We start from the raw sequence: 22072 nt of genomic DNA, 5'->3' as shown, positions 1-22072 counted from the left end.
GATCAGTCTTCCCCTTTTGTTCTTGCCAAATCCCATTCTGTCCTATCCACAATCTATAAGAATTACTATATATTCTAAAAGGAAATGTCAATTATCTTTGAGCTGCTGTCAGAATGGAAACTTTAATTTCCTTCCGCAGAGGTACTAGCCAAACTGCTGAATAATTTGTTATGTTTATAATTGCAATTTCTCTCGCCTTGGACACAAAACCACTTGACAAAAAATATAAAGCTTTATAATCTAATAAGCAAGTGCTTGTGTGAGCAGGGTAAGCCCTTAGTTGTTTCTACCTTTCTGTGTCTAGTGCAATGAGAATGAGTTCAAGGTCAGTGACGTTCTTCACGTGGGATGTAGGAACTCTAAGAGACCTTCAGTATCCCCGATATCCATTTTCCTCAATAATAAGTATACCATTCTGGATACTGGTGGCGGGGATGATCAGCCAGGGGAAAGCAGCAGCGACCGGGTCTCTGGTTCTGTGGCTCAGACAGGAATGAGGAAGACAAGGAATGCAGTAGTGATAGGGGATTCCATATTGAGAGGAGCAGACTGGAGATTCTGTGGATGTGAAAGAGACACCTGGATGGTATGCTGCTTCCCAGGTGCCGGGGCGCCACAGATCAGGTCCACAGCATTCTAAAGGGGGATGGTGAACATCAGAAAGTCGTGGTATATAATCGGTATCAATGACATAGGTAGGAAAAGGAATAGAGAACATAGGGAGCAAGGTAGAAAGCAGAAAAGCAGAGACTAAAGGGCAGTAATCTCTGAATTGCTGTGTGTGCCACGTACCAGTGAGGGTGCAAACAGGATGATTTGACAGATGAAAGCCCAGCTGAGGTGATGGTACAAGGGGTGGGGTTTCAGATTTCTTGATCATTGGGATCTCTTCTGAACTTACACCTGAACTGGAGGCAGATATTCCTTGAGCTGAAGGAGAGGACTTAAAATCATTTGGCAGGGGTTTGGGAACCAGAGTGATCGGGGAGGGGATGGGGCAAGTAGATGCAGTGTGTAGTGAGACTGTGACGGAGGATAGGCACATGATAGGGTAAAAATTGCAGACAGTGCCTGAATTGAAGTGTGCCTTTAAACTAAGTAGTAGATTCAACAGTTTCGAAAAGTGAGGATAAAGTAATAGGGAAGGAGAATGCAGGGTTTATGTTCATCTTCAGAATAAATACAGAGAAAATTTAGAAAGAGTTTAGCTTTTGAGAACATGGGGGCAAAACTAAAAAGGGTAATGAATTATTTGAATGCATGCAGTATACAGAAAAAGGTAAATGAGCTTATAGTGTAATTAGAAATTGGCCAGTATGGCATTGTGGGCATCACTGAGTCATGACTGAAACAAGATCATACTTGGGAATTCAACATCCAAGGATACACATTGTATTTAAAGGATAGGCATGTAGGCAGAAGGGGTGGGGTAGCATGTTAGTAAAAAATCCAATCAAATCCTTAGACAAGGGTGACATAGGAGTTAAAAAAGGATAAAAGGACCCTGTAGGGAGAGATATACAAACCTCCAAACAATAGCCAGGATGCAGGGTGCAAATTTTAACAGGATAGAAAAGACATTTTAAAAGGGCAATGTTACAATACCCATGGCAGATTTCAATATGCAGGTAGATTGGGAAAATTAGGTTGGTGCCAGATCCCAAGAGAAGGAATTTGTATTATGACTATGAGCTGGCTTTTAGAGCAGCTTGTAGTTGAGCCCACTAGAGAAAAGGCAATTCTGGATAGGTGTTGGGTAATGAACCAGATTTGATAAGGGAGCTTAAGGTAAAGGAACCCTAAGGAGGCAGTGATCATGATATGCAGTTTGAGAGGGAAAGGCTAAAACCACATGTATCAGTACTACAGTGAAGTAAAAGGAACTACAGAGGCATGAGGGATGAAATGGCAAAGTTTGTTTGGAAGGGTACACTAACAGGATGATGTCAAAACAGCAAAGGCTGGAGTTTCTGGGAGCAATTGCGAAAGTGTAGGATAGATACATCCCAAAGAAGTAGTAGTATTATAAAGGGAAGATGAGGAAATCGTGAGTGACAAGGGAAGTCAAAGACAGCATAAAAGCAACAGAGAGGGTAGACAATACAATATGGAGTACCACAGTAGCACAGCAGTTAGTACAACACCAATACAGTTTGGAGCATCAGAGTTCGGAGTTCAATTCTGACATCATCTACATGAAGTTTGTACATTCTTCCTGTAAACACTCCAGCTTTCTCTAGGTGCTCTGATTTCCTCCCAGATGCCTAAGATGTACCAAAGGTTTCAACGATTCCAATGTTTTTTTTTCCAGATATATAAAGGGTAAAATAGAGGGATGAGTGGATATTGAATCACTAGAAAATGATGCTGTAGGTGTGTGTGTGTGGGGGGGGGGGGAGGGAGCAAAGAAATAGTGGACAAAGTTATTAAGTGTTTTCTATCAATCTTCTGCTTGCTGAAAGATACCAGCAGAATGCTAGAAATTCAAAACTGTCAGGGAGCAGAAGTGAGTGCTATTAGTAAAGAGAAGGTGCTTGTGAAACTATAAGTCAGAAGCTAGATAACCCCAAGTCTCGAAAAGAAACAATTGAAGAGATTGTGGAGGCATTAATGGTAATCTTGCAAGAATTATTAGATTCTGGAATGGCTCCAGAAGACTGGAAAATTGAAAATGTCACTCCACTCTTTTAAAAAGGGAGGGAGGCAAAAACACAGGAAATTATAGGCTAGTTCACCTGACTTCAGTGGCTGTTAGGATGTGAGAGTCCATTATTAAGGATGACGTTTCAGAGTACTTACAGGTACATGATAAAACAGACCAACATCACCATGGTTTCCTTAAGGGGAAATCTTGCCTGACAAATCTATTGCATTTCTTTGAGGAAATAACAGGCAAAAGAGTCAAAGGAGAGTCAGTAGGTGGTGTTTACTTGGTGCCTGGTCTTTGACAAGGTGCCATACATGAGGCAACTAAACAAGATAAGAGCCCACAGTATTACAGGAGAGATATTAGCATGGATACAAGACAGACTGATTGGCAGGAGGCAAAGGTGGGAATAATTGGGGTCTTTTCTGTTTCTTTCTTCTCCCAAGCCATCAGACTCCTCAATACCCAGAGCCTGGACTGACACCAACTTACTGCCCTCTACTGTGCCTATTGTCTTGTTTATTATTTATCGCAATGCCTGCACTGCTTTGTGTAATTTATGCAGTCCTCGGTAGGTCTGTAGTCTGGTGTAGTTTTTTTTGTCTGTGTTGTTTTACATAGTTTCAGTAGTTTTTGTATTGTTTCATGTAGCACCATGGTCCTGAAAAACATTGTCTCGTTTTTACTATGTACTGTACCAGCAGTTATGGTCGAAATAACAATAAAAAGTGACTTGATTGGTTGCCGGCGACTAGTGGTGTTCCGAGGGGTTGATATTGGAACTGTTTCTTTTTAACTTAAATGTCAGTGATTTGGATGGTGGAATTGATAGCAGTGTGGTCAAGCCTTATTGATTACACGAAAATAGATGGAGATGCAGGTAGTCCTGAGGAAGCAGGGTAGTCTGAAGAAGGACCTAAAACAAGTTAGGAGAATGGACAAATAGTGGCAGATGGGATGTATTAACACAAAATGCTAGTGGAATGCAGCAGGCCAAGCAGCATCTATAGCAAGAAGTACAGTCAACGTTTCGGGTCGAGACTCTTCATCAGGACTGTCCTGACGAAGGGTCTCGGCCCAAAACTTCGACTGTAGTTCTTCCTACAGATGCTGTCTGGCCTGCTACGTTCCACCAGCATTTTGTGTGTGCTGCTTGAATTTCCAGCATCTGCAGATTTCCTCGTGTTTGCAAGGTGGAATGTATTGTATGGTTAAGCACTTTGGTAGAAGTAGCAAAGTCATAGACTATTTTCTAAACAGAGAGCAAATCAGAAATTAGAGGTGGAAAGGGACTTGGCAGCCCTCATGCAGGATACCCCAAAGGTTAGTTTGCAGATGTTAAGGAAGGCAAATGCAATGTTAGCATTCATTTCAAGAGGACTAGCATATAAAAACAAGGTTACAATGCTGATGCTTTACAAGTCATTGGTCAGACTGTACTTGAAGTATTGAGAGCAGCTTTAGGCCTCTTTATCTAAGAAAGGATGAGCTGACATTGGAGGGTCCAGAAGAGGCTAATGAAAATGATCTCAGGAATGAAAGGGTTTATGCACAGTGCCTATAAAAAGTATACACCCCCCCCCCCCCCGGAAGCTTTCATGTTTTATTGATTTATTACACTGAAAAACAGTGAATTTAATTTGGCTTTTTTGACACTGATCAACAGGAAAAAGCTCTTTCGTGTCAAAGTGAAACCAGGTTTATACAAAATGATAAAAATTAATTACCAGTATAAAACACAAAATAATTGATTGTATGAATATTTACCCCTTTCAAGTCAGTATTTACTAGATGCACCTTTTTCAGCAATTACAACCTTGTGTCTGTGTGGATAGGTCTCTATCAGCTTTGCATATCTGGACACTGCAATTTCCCCCCATTCTTCTTTACAAAACTGCTCAAGCTCTGTCAAATTGCATGGGGATTGTGAGTGAACAGTCCTTTTCAAGCCCAGCCACAAATTCTCAATTGGATTGAGGTCTGGACTCTGACTTGGCCACTCCAGAACATCAACTTTGTTTTTAAGCCATTCTTGTATAGCTTTGGGTTTATGCTTAGGGTCATTGTCTTGCTGGAAAACAAATCTTCTCCCAGTTCTCTTGCAGACTGCATCAGGATTTCCCTGTATTTTGATGCATTAATTTTACCCCCACCTTCACAAGCCTCCCACAGCCTGCTGCAGTGAAGCAACCCCACAGCATGATGCAGCCACCACCGTGCTTCACAGTGGAGATAATGTGTTTTTGATGATGGGCAGTGTTTGACTTATGTTTAACCTGATGACCAAAAAGCTCAATTTTGATTTCATCAGACTATAAAACCTTCTTCCAGCTGACTTTAAGAGTACCCCACATGCCTTCTGGCAAACTCTAGCCAAAATTTAATGTGAGTTTTATTTTCATCATGGTTTACTCTTTGCCACTCTCCCATAAAGCTGTGACTGGTGAAGCACCCGGGCAACAGTTGTATGTACAGTCTCTCCCATCTCAGTCACTGAAGCTTGTAACTCCTCCAGAGTTGTCACAGGTCTCTTGGTGGCCTCCCTCACTAGTCCCCTTCTTGCACTGTCACTCAGTTTTTGAGGACGGGCTTTAAAATTGAAGCAAGAGGCGGAGAGTTAAGAAGTAAAGGCATCTCAGAGAGAAGCCATTTTTTCTTAACTGATCGGGGAAAAGAGGCTAGACTGTGCAGCGCGTGACGTAGCACACCAAATTTTTAAAAAAAGACCACCATATGCAGCGGCCATCGTCGGAGTGGACCGAGTCAGACTGAGACAGCTTTGGTTCAACAGACTTCGAAGTGAACAGGCAGAGGCAAGGGTAGGTTCCGCTAAGTTTTGTTTTATTCTGTTTAGAGCAGACAGAATGCCAGGCAGGATGTTGGAATGCTCCTCTTGCAGAATGTGGGAAGACAGGGAGACCTCCGGTGTCCCTGACGACGACACCTGCAGGAAGTGCATCCAGCTGTAGCTCCTAACAAACTGTGTCAGGGAACTGGAGCAGGAGCTGGATCACCTCCGGATCATTTGGGAGAATGAGAGGTTTATAGATAGTAGCCACAGGGAGGCAGTTACACAAAGGAACAGTGCACAGGTAATTGGGTTACTGTCAAGTGAGGGAAGGGGAAAGGGCAGGCAGAGCAGGGCTCCCCTGCGGCCATTCCCCTCAACAACAAGTATACCTATTTGGATACTTTTGGGGGGGATGACTTACCTGGGACAAACTGTGGAAGCCGGATCTCTGGCACTGAGTCTGGTTCTGCAGTGCAGAAGGGAGGGTGGAAGAAGAGGAGAGCGGTAGTGATAAGGGACTCGATAGTTAGAGGTACAGACAGGAGGTTCTGTGGCCGTGACAGAGACTCCCAGATGGTTTGTTGCCTCCCAGGTGCCAGGGTCAGGGATGTCTCTAATCGCGTGCACAGCATTCCGAAATGGGAGGGTGAACAGCCAGATGTCATGGTACACATGGGTACCAATAACATAGGAAGAAAGAGTGAAGAAGTCCTGAAGAGTGAGTGTTGAGAGATTGGTAGGAAGTTAAAAACCAGAACCTCGAGGGTGGTAATCTCAGGATTGCTACCTGTGCCACGTGCCAGTGAGGGTAAGAGTAAGGTGCTCTGGAGGATGAACACGTGGCTGAGGAACTGGTGTAGGGGGCAGGGTTTCAGATTTCAGGATCATTGGGACCTCTTCTGGGGTAGGTGGAACCTGTACAAGAGAGACGGGTTACACCTGAAATACAGGGGGACCAATATCCTCGCAGGGAGGTTTGTTAGTGCTATTGGGGGAGTTTAAACTAGATTTGCAGGGGGTTGGGAACTAGAGTGTCAGAGTAGATAGTGGAGTGGGGATGAAAATAAATAACGTTAAAGTTTCATGCAAAGTCACAAATAGAAGGGTTGTGTGTGGTGATAATAATCTTCTGAGATGTGTCTGTGTCAATGCGATGAGAATTGTGGGGAAGGCTGACAAGCTGAGGGCATGGATTGACACATGGAATTATGACATTGTAGCATTAGTGAAACTTGGCTACAGGAGGGGCAGGACTGGCAGCTTAACGTTCAAAGGTTCCAATGTTTCAGACGTGATATAGGTAGAGGAATGGAGGGTGGTGAGGTGGCATTGCTAGTCAGGGAAAATGTTACAGCAGTGCGCAGGCAGAACAGATTAGAGGGCTTGTCTACTAAGGCCATATGGGTGGAGCTGAGAAACGGGAGAGGTACGACCACATTAATAGGGTTGTATTATAGACCACCCAATAGTCAGCGAGAATTGGAGGAGCAAATCTGCAGAGAGATAGCAGACAACAGCAGGAAACATAAAGTTGTGATTGTAGGGGATTTTAATTTTCCACACATTGACTGGGACTCCCATACTGTTAAAGGGCTAGATAGATTAGAGTTTGTAAAATGTGTTCAGGCAAGTTTTCTAAATCAAAATATAGAGGTACCAACTAGAGAGGATGCAATATTAGATCTCCTAATAGGAAACGAGTTAGGACAGGTGACAGAAGCGTGTGTAGGGGAACACTTTGGTTCCAGTGATCATAACACCATTAGTTTCAACTTGATCATGGAAACTGGAAAAAGGCCAATTTGAAGAAATGAGGAATGTATCTAAAAAGCATGGATTGGGACAGGTTGTTCTCTGGTGAGGATGTGATTGGTAAGTGGGAGGCCTTCAAAGGATAAATTTTGAGAGTGCAGAGTTTGCATGCTCCTGGCAGGATTAAAGGCAAAGTGAATAAGGATAAGGAACTTTGGTTCTCTAGGGATATTGGAACTCTGATAAAGAAGAAGAGAGAGATGTATGACATGTATAGGAAACAGGGAGCAAATAAAGTAATTCAGGAGCATTAAAAGTATTAAAGATGCTTCAAGATGGCGATGCGACGCAGTTTGCAACAGCCTCTCCAGAGTTGATATCTGTTGTCAAGCGGTGTGCCATGCGCAATCCTAAGCTGATGAAAAACGGAGGAACATCTGGAAATCTCCAGGAAAGGTGTTCTTCGTTGCTGCTGCTGTTGTGAGGTCCGGGTCTCTGCTGGGAAGAACAGGCCCCCAGTCCTCGGGATCGCGTTGCCAGTGGCAGAGGCGTCGTAGTGCACTCAGCAGAGGATGGTGCTCAGAGAGGGGATGGTCGGAGCTCAGAGGTTCGGCGGACTCAGAGTCCGCTGCGGTCGGGGTGCTTTCACTGTGTGCTGCGTCTGCGAGGCTGAGTCCAGCGACGCCATTGGATGTCCATAGCGGGGGTATTCCCTACTGCCGTCAGCGTGGGATGACAAGTCTATCGGGACCCTGAGGACTTGTGGAAACTGTGTGGTGGTTCCTTTCAAACTTATAGTCTTATAACATCTTTGGACTATTTTTACTGTGCCCATGGTCTGTTTTTTTTAATCAATTATGGTATTGTTTGTACTATTGTAACGGTGTGGTTTTGTGTAGGTCTTGTAGCTTTAGTTTTTGGTTTGTTGGGTGGTACAGTTGGTCTCCTGACTTGGTGCGTCCGGGTAGTCTTGTTATGTCTGGTGGGTTTGGAGCTCCTTTCCAGGGAACGTGCTAAAATGGTAGCGCGATATTAATACTCAGCAGCCTCTCCGGACTCGGGATTTGGGGATTACCAAACATTATGAGGATTTTCTGGTGTAGTCAGTTTTGTAGTGTGCTTTTGTGATATCATTCTGGAGGAATGTTGTTTCATTTTTTAACTGCATTGCAGTTGTGGTTTCTAAATTAAATAAATCGAAATTCAATTCATTTCAAGTGCAAAAGAATACTTAAAGGGCTAAAAGAAGACATGAGGTAGCTTTGACAGTCAAGATGAAGGATAATCCAAAGAGCTTCTACAGGTATATTAAGAGCAAAAGGATAGTAAGGGATAAAGTTGGTCCTCCTGAAGATCAGAGTGGTCAGCTATGTATGGAACCAAACTAATTGGGGGAGATCTTAAATGGGTTTTTTGCATCTGTATTTACGAAGGAAACTGGCATGGAGTCAATGGGAATAAGGCAAACAGGTAGTGAGGTCATGGAACCTATACAGATCGAAGAGGAGGAGGTGCTTGCTATCTTGAGGCAAATCAAACTAGATAAATCCCCAGGACCTGACAGGGTATTCCCTCGGACCTTGAAGGAGACTAGTGTTGAAATTGCAGGGGCCCTGGCAGATATATTTAAAACGTCAGTATCTACGGGTGAGGTGCTGGAAGATTGAAGGATAGCTCATGGTGTTCTGTTGTTTAAAAAAGGCTCTAAAAATAATCTGGGAAATTATAGGCTGGTAAATTTGATGTTGGTAGTAGGTAAATTATTGGAAGGAGTACTAAGAGATAGGATCTACAAGTGTTTAGATAGACAAGGACTTATTATAGGGACAGTCAACATGGCTTTGTGTGTGGTAGGTCATGTTTAACAAATCTATTAGAGTTTTTCGAGGAGGTTACCAGTAAACTGGATGAAGGAAAGGCAGTGGATGTTGTCTACATGGACTTCAGTAAAGGCCTTTGACAAGGTCCTGCATGGGAGGTTAGTTAGGAGATTCAGTCGCTAGGTATACATGGTGAGGTAGTAAATTGGATTAGACATTGGCTCAATGGGAGAAGCCAAAGAGTGGTAGTGGAGGATTGCTTCTCTGAGTGGAGGCCTGTGACTAATGGTGCGCCACAGGGATCGGTGCTGGGTTCATTGTTATTTGTCATCTATATCAATGATCCGGATGATAATGTAGTAAATTGGATCAGCAAATTTGCTGATGATATAAAGATTGGAGATGTAGCAGACAGTGAGGAAGGTTTTCAACGTTTGCAAAGGGATCTGGACCAACTGAAAAAATGGGCTGAAAAATGGCAGATGGAATTTAATACAGACAAGTGTGAGGTATTGCACTTTGGAAGAAAAAACCAAGGTAGAACATACAAGGTAAATGGTAGGGCACCGAGGAGTGCAGTAGAACAGAGGGATCTAAGAATACAGATACAAAATTCCCTAAAAGTGGAGTCATAGGTAGATAGGGTAGTAAAGAGAGCTTTTGGTACATTGGCCTTTATAAATCAAAGTACTGAGTATAAGAGTTGGAATGGTATAGTGAGGTTGTATAAGGTATTGGTGAGGCTGAATTTGGAGTATTGTGTGCAGTTTTGGTTACCGAATACAGGAATGACATTAAAAAGGTTGAAAGAGTTCAGAGAAGGTTTACAAGGATGTTGCTGGGACTTGAGAAACTGAGTTACAGAGAAAGGTTAGGACTTTATTCCCTGGAACATAGAAGAATGAGGGGAGACTTGATAGAGATATATAAAATTATGATGGGTATAGATAGAGTGAATGCAAGCAGGCTTTTTCCACTGAGGCTAGGGGAGAAAAAAAACCAGAGGACATAGGTTAAGGGTGAAGGGGGATGTTTAAAGGGAACGTTGGAGGGGGGGGGGGCTTCATCACACAGACAGTGAAATGAGCTGTGGAATGAGCTGCCAGATGAAGTGGTAAATGCGGGCTCACTTTTGACATTTAAGAAAAACTTGGACAGGTACGTGGATGAGAGGTGTATGGAGGGATATGGGCTGGGTGCAGGTCAGTGGGACTAGGCAGGAAAATGGTTCAGCACAGCCAAGAAGAGCCAAAAGGCCTGTTTCTGTGCTGTAATGTTCTATGATTCTATGGCTGCTCTAGGTAGATTTACAGCTCTGCCATATGCTTTCCATTTCTTGATGATTGACTTAACTGTACTGTTCCCATCTGACTTGTACTTTTCAATAACCTTTTCACAGAGTTGCATGGAGTGCTCTTTTGTCTTGGTGCAATTTTTGCCAGGATACTGACTCACCAGCAGTTGGACCTTCCAGATACAGATGTACTTTTACTACAATCGGTTGAAACACCTCGACAACACACAGTTTTATGTATTGCTAAAACACCCAAACTAAATACGTGACTTCAAAAACCAATTGGCTACACCAGTGATGATTTGGTATGTCATATTAAAACGGGAGTGAATACTTATGCAATCAATTATTTTGTGTTTTATATTTATAATTAATTTAGATCACACTGTAAAGATCTGTTTTCACTTTAACAAGTAAGTGCCTTTTGATGGTTTTTCTCTAACTAGAAAAACTGCCAAGAATTTCCCTTTGGCTCTTAGAGGATAAACATTTCTTTTCTTGTCATATTCAAAAAACCACATTTTCTCCCTGTACACACTTAAGTTCACATATGTAGTCTATAACACGAGCAAATCGCTGAGAGCAGCAATATAAGGATAACATTTCCAAGAACAGTACAGTCTAGCATGCTTATACAAATTCTTTAGAACTCTTTGAAACTGCAGCAACAGATTAATTTGGACAAATACTATATCCATTTTATAGTCTAAATCTTGCTCACCAATGTCTTAGCCAGTGTCAGATATTGACAGATCTCCACCTACCAGTTTATTTGGGCCCAGAGCTAATCATGAATAAGGGCTAAACTGCAGGTCTGGAATGCAGGATGGGTACTGGGGCTGGGACCACTGGCAGGTGAGCACCAACGACAGGCCCAACACCAAATAGGCAGTCCAACACTTCAGTTCTAGCCTTCAGTCAAAGCCAGCTACATTGCAAAATCATCGCCAGTTTCCAATTCATAGTAAAGTGCAGAGTCAGGTCACCAGTGGCTCTTTCCTCTTTTAACAGAGGAAAACTGGCATGTTATGAACAGGAGCAGATAGAGATGGGTAGTGAGGGGGCGGGGAAGAGAAGAAATTGAGAAAAGTGGGAGAGAAGATTCCAGCTATCCCAGGAAGCTCTATTTCATTTTCTCATAACATCTCATATTCCATTTGGGTCCACAACAGAAAGGATTTACCAGTGGCCAACCATTTTTATTCAGTCTGCCTGACCTGACCTACTGAGTTCCTCCAGAATTTTGTGTGTTGCTCTGGATTTCTAGCTTTGGCAGAATCTCGCGTTTAAGCTCTATTTCATGCTATTTGTTACATGTAAAATAACCTGTCCTGATGACGCCAGTAAGTTGATTGTAGTGAGAAGCATCCATCCTCTACTTGATTCTTCACTTTGATTAATTTCCAAAAACTGGACAATGGCACGACTAGCTGCCTCTGTTGACAGAAGGAGATTATAAGTAGACAAAACTAATCATTGTGCTAATAACTAGAAATGTCACAGAATGTGCTCCTGCTGTCACAAAATAGTGTACGTTTCATTATTTGATAATAATAGACATTGAAAAATAAAAGTTGGTACTCAATGCCACAAAGCATCACAAATAAATATTCTATGAATGAACAAACTTTTCCAAAAGTTTTACAATGGAAAAGTGAGACAAATAGCTATACAAATTAATCAAAACTGAATAAGGTACATGACATTTATCAGGGTCAAGATTCAGATAACATTCAGGAAACAGAAAAAATAGCCAAGTTGATTAAGAAATTTGAAGTGCCTGTAGAAAAGCAGTAGCAAGCAACACTAAACTGATCTTTGAAACACTTCAGAAACAAAGTGCAAGTAATCATTTGGGAAAGCTTATACAGTTTCCAAGAAAAAAAAATTTCCACAGGCAAGAAAAAGACGTGGTAAACTGTTAAGAGAGCACACCCCACCCATCTTTATGGAGGAAGGGAATGGTGTAGGCTATATTAAAAACACTTCATATATGAGACAAGGTAAAAATGGAAAGTACTTGAAAGAATATTACTGAATGCATCTTGGTCACTAAAGGTAAAGTGCTCTGCTGCTGTAGCCCATTCACTTCAAGGTTCAAAATGTGCATTCAGAGAAGGTCTTCTGTACAGCACTGTTGTAATGCATGGTTATCTGATTTTTTGTTACCTTCCTGTCAGTTTAAACCAGTGTGTCATTCGGCCACTCTCATTAACAAGGTGCTTTCGTCCACAGAACAGCCGCTCACTGAATGCATGATATTTCTTACACTATTCTCCATTAAACTTAGAAACTATTGTGCATGAAAATCACAGAAGATGAGCAGTTTCTGAGATACTCAAACCACCGCCTGGCACTAATCACTCCATGGTCAAAGTCACTTAGATCACATTTCTTCCCATTTTGATGTTTGGTTTGAACTGAATCTCTTGACTATACCTGCATACTTTTATGCATCAAGTCACTGCCATATGATTGCCTGATCAGATATTGGCATTAACGAGGTATACAGGTGTACCTAATAAAGTGGCCACTATGTTGTGTAAATGGACCTTAAAAGGCATTTAGCTAAGTACCACATTGGCTTTATAAGATGTCAAAAGCACAGAAATAAAATGAAAGTGGAAGAATTGTTATGACCTGACAAAAAACAATGGATGGTGGTCAATGGACATTTTTCAGCCAAGGTGGTGGATAGCATCAATCAATTTTAAGCATTTATTTTTCATTATTTCTTTTAATTGAATATTTTATCCTGCATATCTTACACTTTGGTATGCAGAAAACAGCAGCAACTTGACAACAATCATAAATTTAAATTACATAAATATCTGCAGGTTTTGCTGAAACAAGACGACAAAAATTCAAACAAGTAATTGATAGAGTAGTCATCCATAATTCATTCTTTCTGGCATATGGGCTTATCTAATCTGAAGTCTAGAAATTAAAGAGCTGAAATTTTCTTTTTAGCAGGCCCCAATTAAATGGATTTCAAACTAGTGTCGATCTTATCAAAAATAATTCATGAGAAATTATTAAAATTTGGTTATAGATAGGTAGAAAGAAGGAAATTTTTAAGTGAAGTAGGATAAGAACCTCAATTATCTACTGACATGAAGCAAGATTTACACGCAATGGCATATCAAGCAGCACTAGTTAAAGACAGCAATGACGGAAATAGAAGAAATGGACAAATTTGAATGGCAAGTACATTGAAGAGTTATGTGAACCCAAGAAACTCTAAATTGAGATCTAATGCTCCAAATTTTAAAACCTGAAGTTATAATGAAAATCTCTATTACATTATATAATACAATAATACATTAAGATTAATAAGCTGTAAATTATAAATAGAACAAAGGATAAACTCAGGATTCAGCAGAGATAAGGATGAGAAGAGTTTGTGTGTGTGTGTGTGTGTGTGTGTGTGTGTGTGTGTGTGTGTGTGTGTGTGTGTGTGTGTGCGCGTGCGTGTGTGTGTATATATATAAATTTATATCATTATAGGCAGAAGACTGAGGCTGAGAAGGAAATGGATCAGCCATGATGTAAAGGCAGAGAAGACTCGATGGGCCCATTGGCCTAATTCTGCTCCTATATCTTACGGTCTTATCATTTCTTCTGTGCTCATCTCCAAACACCACAAAACTTTCAAATGGTAACTTTCAACTGAAACCATGTATCAATTACCTGTAGATTTGTTTGAGGCTCTTCTCCTGATTTCTGTTACCATCAAGCGTGACACCTGGGCAGCAAATTGCAACAGATCTGAAAACTTCTCGGTCATAGTGCCAGAGGGAGCATTTCCAAATACCTGAAAGATGGGGGACAAAAGTGCAAATTTCACCAATGTAAGATAAAGCCTATATTTTGTGGACAGTGGCAAAATACTTTTAAACTTAAAAGACTGCTCCAATACATTAGGTGTTCTCTGTTGCAAGGATTACATCTTCCAGGATTTTGATCATTCTTAAGAACAGGTATAGGGATCTTAAACACCCCTCAAAAATTATGCCATCATTCAGGTTGAAGTCAAAAAATTCTCAGATATAACATTCAGGGAATAACAAGCACAAACTGGGAGCAGCTTAATAACAGCCTAATGTCATGGGTCACAGAATTTTTACGTACATAGCCTCAATAATCCAGATTTGTTCCTAAATACCTGAAGGTATGACCAACACACTGATTGCCAAAGATTATGCTGGAGATGTTTACTGAACAACACATACAATGGGAAAGCAGGAAACTACTGACAGCAACTTGTAAATCTCATGTTCTGGAAGTTGCTGCATATTCCTGTGTTACAATGGCAAAAGCTGTTGAATGCTCCACATGAAAATAAATATGAAAAGTGGTAGACCATCTGGCCCATCGAGTCTGATTTGCTATCCATAAGATCATGACCAATTTGGTTAACCCTTAATTCCTCTACCTTGTCTCAAATGGTAGCTGTCTGTCATGTACAATAATGACAGGAGACCTGTGAGGCAGAGTTTTTAAAAGTGAAAAGGCCATTGCACTGGGGCAGTAGAACTCTCTTGGCCTTAGAAATTCAAGTCCAGTGGGATGAACAAGTGGCACAAACTGGGGTCTTCCTTGTTTCCACTGGACGACTATAATGTCTTCTGTGCCCAATCATACCCTTTTCTCTCCACGGAGCACTGCAGCACCACCTTCCTGGTTGTTGGATCTTACTGAAGATCTCATTCACCCAGTCCACTGGAGCAGACTGCATGCTAGAACAGGCATGTCCCTATCTCACTAGGGTATGAGGCCACCAGCTATCCTCAACTGGTTTAGCCAGCCTGTCGAAGTGGATTTGATAAGATTCCCTCTCATCTTTTTGGAATTCTATCGAGTACAGACCCAGTCAACACAATCTCTTCTCAGAGGCTTACCATCCCTCACCTCCATCATCTCCAGAATCAAGCCGTAAACCTTATCTACAGTCCCTCCAAAGCTAGTACATCTTTTCTCAAGTAAGGAAAACAGAAATGCATGCAATTCTCCAGCTAAGGCCTCAGCAGTGTCCTGCACAGTTGCACCATAAAATCCCTGCTCTTAAATTCAGACCCTCGAGCAATGAAGGCACGATTCCATTCGCCTCGATAGACTTTTGTAAATGCAACCAACCTTTTGCAATTCAAACATCGGCACTCCTAATCCCTCTGCACAACAGCATACTACAATCTTTCACTATATCAATAATAATCTTGATTATCAATTTTCATTCCAAAGTGGATGACATTCCAATTGTAATAATGGTGAAAATTGAATAGAAAAAGTCCAATAATGCACACCAATTGTTTTGAAAAACAGTTCAGCATTGGGCTCTCTGAACCCCATTTCCTATACATTTTCACACACTGGTGGACCCAATTCCAATGCTTCCCTTAAACGCAAGTCCTCCCTGGGTCCACTTCTCATATTTGCTTTAAAATCATAAGGGCCCCGTTTCCAGGATTCTCATGAAACTCAACATGCCACCATTTGTCATAGCTACACTAACTGGGATTTCCTTTTCCCATACTCCCTTTCAACTCACTGGATCCCCATTTCCCACACACTGGATGCCCATTTCCCACACTCCCTTTCAACTCACTGGATCCCCACTTCCCACACACTGGATGCCCATTTCCCACACTCCCTTTCAACTCACTGGATCCCCATTTCCCATACTGGATACCCATTTCCCACACTCCCTTTCAACTCACTGGATCCCCATTTCCCACACTCCCTTTCAATTCACTGGATCCCCACTTCCCACACTCTCTTTCAACTCACTGGATCCCCATTTCCCATACTGGATGCCCATTTCCCACACTCCCTTTCAACTCACTGGATCGCCATTTTCCACACACTGGATGCCCATTCCCCACACTCCCTTTCAACTCACTGGATGCCCATTTCCCACACTCCCTTTCAACTCACTGGATCCCCATTTCCCACACTCCCTTTCAACTCACTGGATCCCCATTTCCCACACTCCCTTTCAACTCACTGGATCCCCATTTCCCACACTCCCTTTCAACTCACTGGATCCCCATTTCCCACACACTAGATGCCCATTTCCCACACTCCCTTTCAACTCACTGGATCCCCATTTCCCACACACTGGATGCCCATTTCCCACACTCCTTTTCAACTCACTGGATCCCCATTTCCCACACACTGGATGCCCATTTCCCACACTCCCTTTCAACTCACTGGATCCCCATTTCCCACACACTGGATGCCCATTTCCCACACTCCCTTTCAACTCACTGGATCCCCATTTCCCATACACAGGATCCCCATTTCCCACACTCCCTTTCAACTCACTGGATGCCCACTTCCCACACTCCCTTTCAACTCACTGGATCCCCATTTCCCATACTGGATGCCCATTTCCCACACTCCCTTTCAACTCACTGGATCCCCATTTCCCATACTGGATACCCATTTCCCACACTCCCTTTCAACTCACTGGATCCCCATTTCCCATACTGGATACCCATTTCCCACACTCCCTTTCAACTCACAGGATCCCCATTTCCCATACTGGATACCCATTCCCCACACTCCCTTTCAACTCACTGGATCCCCATTTCCCACACTCCCTTTCAACTCACTGGATCCCCACTTCCCACACTCCCTTTCAACTCACTGGATCCCCATTTCCCATACTGGATGCCCATTTCCCACACTCCCTTTCAACTCACTGGATCGCCATTTTCCACACACTGGATGCCTATTCCCCACACTCCCTTTCAACTCACTGGATGCCCATTTCCCACACTCCCTTTCAACTCACTGGATCACCATTTTCCACACACTGGATGCCCATTCCCCACACTCCCTTTCAACTCACTGGATGCCCATTTCCCACACTCCCTTTCAACTCACTGGATCACCATTTTCCACACACTGGATGCCCATTCCCCACACTCCCTTTCAACTCACTGGATGCCCATTTCCCATGCTCCCTTTCAACTCACGGGACTTCTATTCCCCACATCCCCTTAAAATACATAGGGCCCTGGTGAGCCCATACCTCTTTTAAAATCACTAGGACCATAGTTCTCAATGCCCTTTTAAACTCATCTAAACTTGATCCCTGTGCAACTTATGAACTCAAGTAGACCCTATTCCTACAGAATTTATAAAAATACAGTAAGATATAGGAACAGGGTTAGGCCATTTGGCCCATCAAGTCCTCTCCACCATTTCATCATAGCTGATTGATTTTTTTCCTTTGCCCCAATCTCCTGCCTTCTCTCCACATCCCTTCATGCCCTATCCAATCAAGAAACTATAAACCTCTGTCTTAAATATACATAAAGACTTGGCTTCCACAGCTGCCGGAGGCAAAGAATTCCACAGATTCACCACTCTCTGGCTGAAGAAATTCCTCTTCATCTTCATTCAAAAAGGATGACCCTCTATTCTGAGGCTGTATCCTCTGGTCTTAAAACTCTCCACATGCACTGCATCAAGGCATTTCACCATCAATAGGTTTCAATGAGGTCACCCCTCATTCTTCTGAATTCTAGTGAATACAGGGCCTGAGCCATCAAACAGTCCTCATATGACAGGTCTTTCAATCCTAGGATCATTTTCATGAATCTCTTTTGAACCCTCTCCAGTTTCAGCACATCCTTTCTAAGATAAGGGACCAAATCCTGCTCATAAGACACCAAGTGTGCCACAAAAGCACAAAATACTCCGCAGATGCTGGGGTCAAAGCAACATGCACAACATGCAGGAGGAACATTGGCATGAGCATTGAATTCTCCAACTTCCGGTAATTCCCTCCCCCTCCCTTCCCCCATCCCAGTTTCACTCTGCCTCCTCTTACAGCTGCCTATCACCTCCCTCATGGTTCCGCCTCCTTCTACTATCCATAGTGCTTTCCTCTTACATTCCTTCTTCACCTTTCCTGCCTATCCCCTCCCCTACCCCTTGATCTTTCCCCTTACTGATTTTTCACCTGGCACCTACCAGCCTTCTCCTTCCCACCCTCCCCCCACCTTCTTTATGGGGCCCCTGCCCCCTCCCTCTTCAGTCCTGACGAAGGGTCTCGGCCTGAAACGTTGACTGTTCATTATGCTGCCTGACCTGCTGAGTTCCTCCAGCGTGTTGTACGTGTTACCAAGTGAGCCTCACCTGTGGTTTATAAAGTTTCTACATTACCTCCTTGCTTTTATATTCTAGTCCTCTTGAAATAATTGCTAAAATCACATTTATCTTCCACACCAGATTCAATCTGCAAATTGACCTTTAGGGTATCCTGCACAAGGACTCCCAAGATCCATTGCACCTCAGTTTTTTATATTTTCTCCCCATTTCAAAAATGGTCAACCCTTCTACCAAAATGCACAATACACTTCCCAACACTGTATTCCATCTGCCATTTCTTTGCCCATTCTCCCAATCTGTCTATACACTTCTGTAGCCTTTCTACCTCCTCAAAACTACCTGCCCCTCTAACTATCTTCGTATCATCCACAAACTTAGCAACAAAATCATCAATTCCATTATCCAAGTCATTGACATACAACATAAAAAAGAATTAGTTCCCAACCAGACCCTTGTGGAATACCACTAGTCACTGGCAGCTAGCCAGAAAAGGTTCCCTTTATTCCCACACTTTGCCTCCTGCCACTCCGCCACTGCTTTTTCCATGCTAGAACCTCTCCTGTAATACCTTGGGCTTGTGGCTTTTTATACAGCTTCAAGTGTGGCACTATGTCAAAGGCTTTCTGAAATCCAAATGCACAACATCAATTGATATTCCTTTGTCCATCCTGCTTGCTATTTCTTTAAAGAATTCCAACAGATTTGTCAGACAAGACTGTCCCTTGAGGAAACCAATGCCAACTATGGCCTATTTTATCATGTGCCTCCAAGTTCCCTGAGACATCAACCTTAATAACCGACTCCAACATCTTTCCAACCACTGAGGTCAGACTAACTGGTCTGCAGGTTCCTTGTTTCTGCCTCTCTCCCTTCTTGAAGAGTGGACTGACAATTGCAATTTACCTTTCTTGAGGAACCATTCAAGACAGACAGACAGACTTTATTGATCCTGAGGGAAACCGGGTTACGTTACAGCTGCACCAACCAAGAATAGCGAAGAAATATAGCAATTAAGTGATTCTTGAAAGATTATTGCTAATGCCTCCACAATCTCTTCAGCCATGTATTTTAGAATTCTGGGGTGTACACCATCTAGTCCAGGTGACTTATCTATCTTCAGACCTTTCAGTTTTCCAAGAACCTTCTCGTTAGTTACGGTAGCTTCACACACTTCATGCCCCCGACCTCTGGAACTTCCACCATACTGCTAGTGTATTCCACAGTGAATTCAACTATATTATGATCACTTGCCCCTAAGGGTTCTTTTACCTTAAGCTCTCTAATCAATTCTGGTTTGTTGCACAACAGGCAATCCAGAATAGCCGATTCTCTAGTGGATTGTATCTGAAATTTCCAACTTCTGGTAACCTACTTTAACTCCCACTTGTTACCTATAAAACTCACCCTCCCTCATCTTATGTACCTACTGTATCTACCTATGTTTCTTATTCAAACATTCAACTTTGCTATTGCCTCCCCAAACTGCCTCGATCTGCCCATCATTCCTCCCTGTTTCCAACTCTAACCTCCACCCTCTGTATCTATCCTTCACCTTCTCCTTCTCCACCCACCTGATTCCATCTGCCTGCTATTTTCACAAACATGAGAAGATCAACAGATGCTGGAGATCCAAAGCAAAACACACAAAGTGCAGAGTTCCTCCAACATTTTGTGTTGCCTGCTATTTTGTTCATTTTTATATTACCACCTATAGTCTAGCAGCCTCTCACTCAATACTCTCTCTAACCCCACCCATCTGCCAATCTTCCCATCTTCATTTGGTTCCACCTATCACCTACAAGCTTCCAGTACGCTCTCCCTCTCATTCCTATTTGTCGCCCATCTTCCCTCTACAATCTCAGTCCTGGGTGCAGAGTTTCCACTCAAAACATCATCATTTTTTTTGACCTCCATAGATACTGCTTGACCTACTGAGTTCTTCCAGCAGTTTAGTTTTTTTCTCTAGGCTCCAACATTTGCAGTCTCACATATGCAATTTAACCACATAATTTCCCACAAGTCTATGTGTGTTTTTAAGTGAATCATACATCCTATTCTTCCCCATGAGTTGAGATCAAACAATCTTTCTACTAGCTCAATTTAAAACTACAAGAAAAGTTCACACGCAGGGTTTTGCATAAACTCAACAGTGGATTCTTTAACAAGCACTGCAATAAACATAAATTTGGCTAGGATAGAAAATAATATTTGCTGGCTAAAGTCATAAACACCTGGTGTGTATCTCAGAACCCTTTACTGAATCAACTTTTAAGTTTATATTGTATATGCTCAGATGCAGGATCTAAATTTAAACTCTATCTGCAAATAATTCTAAACTAGGAACAACAATTGTATCAAAGACAGTTAAGAAATTACCAGCTGTGATGCCCATAATGCATATTGGCAATACAAATGCAACATAAATTTATTAAATATCAAGTTTAGCAGCATCAATTCTATGGTCATGTCACTCAGGGGCTGTACTTCACCCCCCCCCCCCGAAATCATAACCATATGTGTTATTTGCCATTGGTCATGGTTTTGTTCCTTGGCCCTAAATGACTGCTGTTTCATTTGACTACATTCATCTACGGTTGAATGAAGAGTATAAATCAACCAAACACTAAGTACAAAGCCAAAGCTGTAGAGAAGGGGTTCCCAACCATTTTAATGCCATCAACTAGGAGGTCTGTGGACTCCAGGTTGGGAACCCCTGCTGTAGAATGTTAGCCAGAGGAAGTTCTGATCATACTGTGTTATTCTTAGATGCATCACAACCACTCTGGCCCCCAGCTCTGTCTGCCAAACCTCAGCTTAAAAATAACGCTCTGGCAACAAATAATTTTGTTGAAAGCAGAAGCTATGAAGAATAATGGAGTTTAGACCTTCCATCTTGGCAAAAAAAAACCTCTGAAAGGATCATTAACATGGGATGAATTAAATACCTTTAATTCTATCATTCTATTAGTCCATTATAAACTGGGCTGTCAACATGCAGTAAAATCGTGGAATAATTACCTTAAAAATCCGACTACACATAATTGATCTCAAATGTTTCCACTGTATTAAAATAGTTTAACTGTATTTTTCTTTCCAAAATCATTGAGAAATTTCTTTTGGATTAAGATGAAAATATTGACCTTCAGCAAGGACATCTGATAGCCTTGGTCATTACTCTCTATCATGAGTCAAGCTAGAGTTGGGGAAGTGATGAACCCCCTCTTGTTAGGTTGTTTGAGGTAACTTATTTTTTATTCTTTATTACTTCTCTTCTAACATTTGTATATCTGTGCAGTTGTAATACTCCTATGACAGTATAATTTTATTGGGGATCAATAAAATATCTATTTCATTCAGAACCCACTGTATACATATTGGCTCTCATTTTGATTGTCAATTGGTTGATGCTCCTGCTTGAGGCAGTCAGACATCACTTGACTATCTGCAAACTTCAGTATTATAGATAAAATTTTCATTCTTTGAGCTTCCAAAGACAAATCTCAGAGTTGTATTCTGCATACATACTTCAATAATAAAATGAGTGTCATTCTCACTCTGACCTGTGTTCATTTCTCTTACACTGTTGCACTGAAACTCCGGGATAGCATCTTCTCTTTCAATTAGGCATATCACAATCATTTGAATTT

The 22072-nt window shown here is 42.1% G+C and overlaps 1 protein-coding gene across 1 annotated transcript in view; it reads right to left on the bottom strand.

Moving 5' to 3' along the window:
* The window catches only part of wdfy3 (WD repeat and FYVE domain containing 3), a 354111-nt gene that overhangs the window by 239851 nt on the left and 92188 nt on the right, over positions 1 to 22072 (bottom strand). Inside the window, exons 3-4 of the mRNA XM_059988693.1 lie at positions 13995 to 14118; positions 11631 to 11740 (exon numbers count right to left, since the gene is read on the bottom strand). Of these exons, the coding sequence (XP_059844676.1) occupies positions 11631 to 11740; positions 13995 to 14118 (234 nt within the window). The remainder of the gene's footprint in view (positions 1 to 11630; positions 11741 to 13994; positions 14119 to 22072) is intronic.

Source organism: Hypanus sabinus, chromosome 14, assembly GCF_030144855.1.
Source record: "Hypanus sabinus isolate sHypSab1 chromosome 14, sHypSab1.hap1, whole genome shotgun sequence".
Taxonomy (NCBI): domain Eukaryota; kingdom Metazoa; phylum Chordata; class Chondrichthyes; order Myliobatiformes; family Dasyatidae; genus Hypanus; species Hypanus sabinus.
Note: the sequence above shows the minus strand (reverse complement) of the source record. Positions and strands in the feature narration are given on the sequence as shown.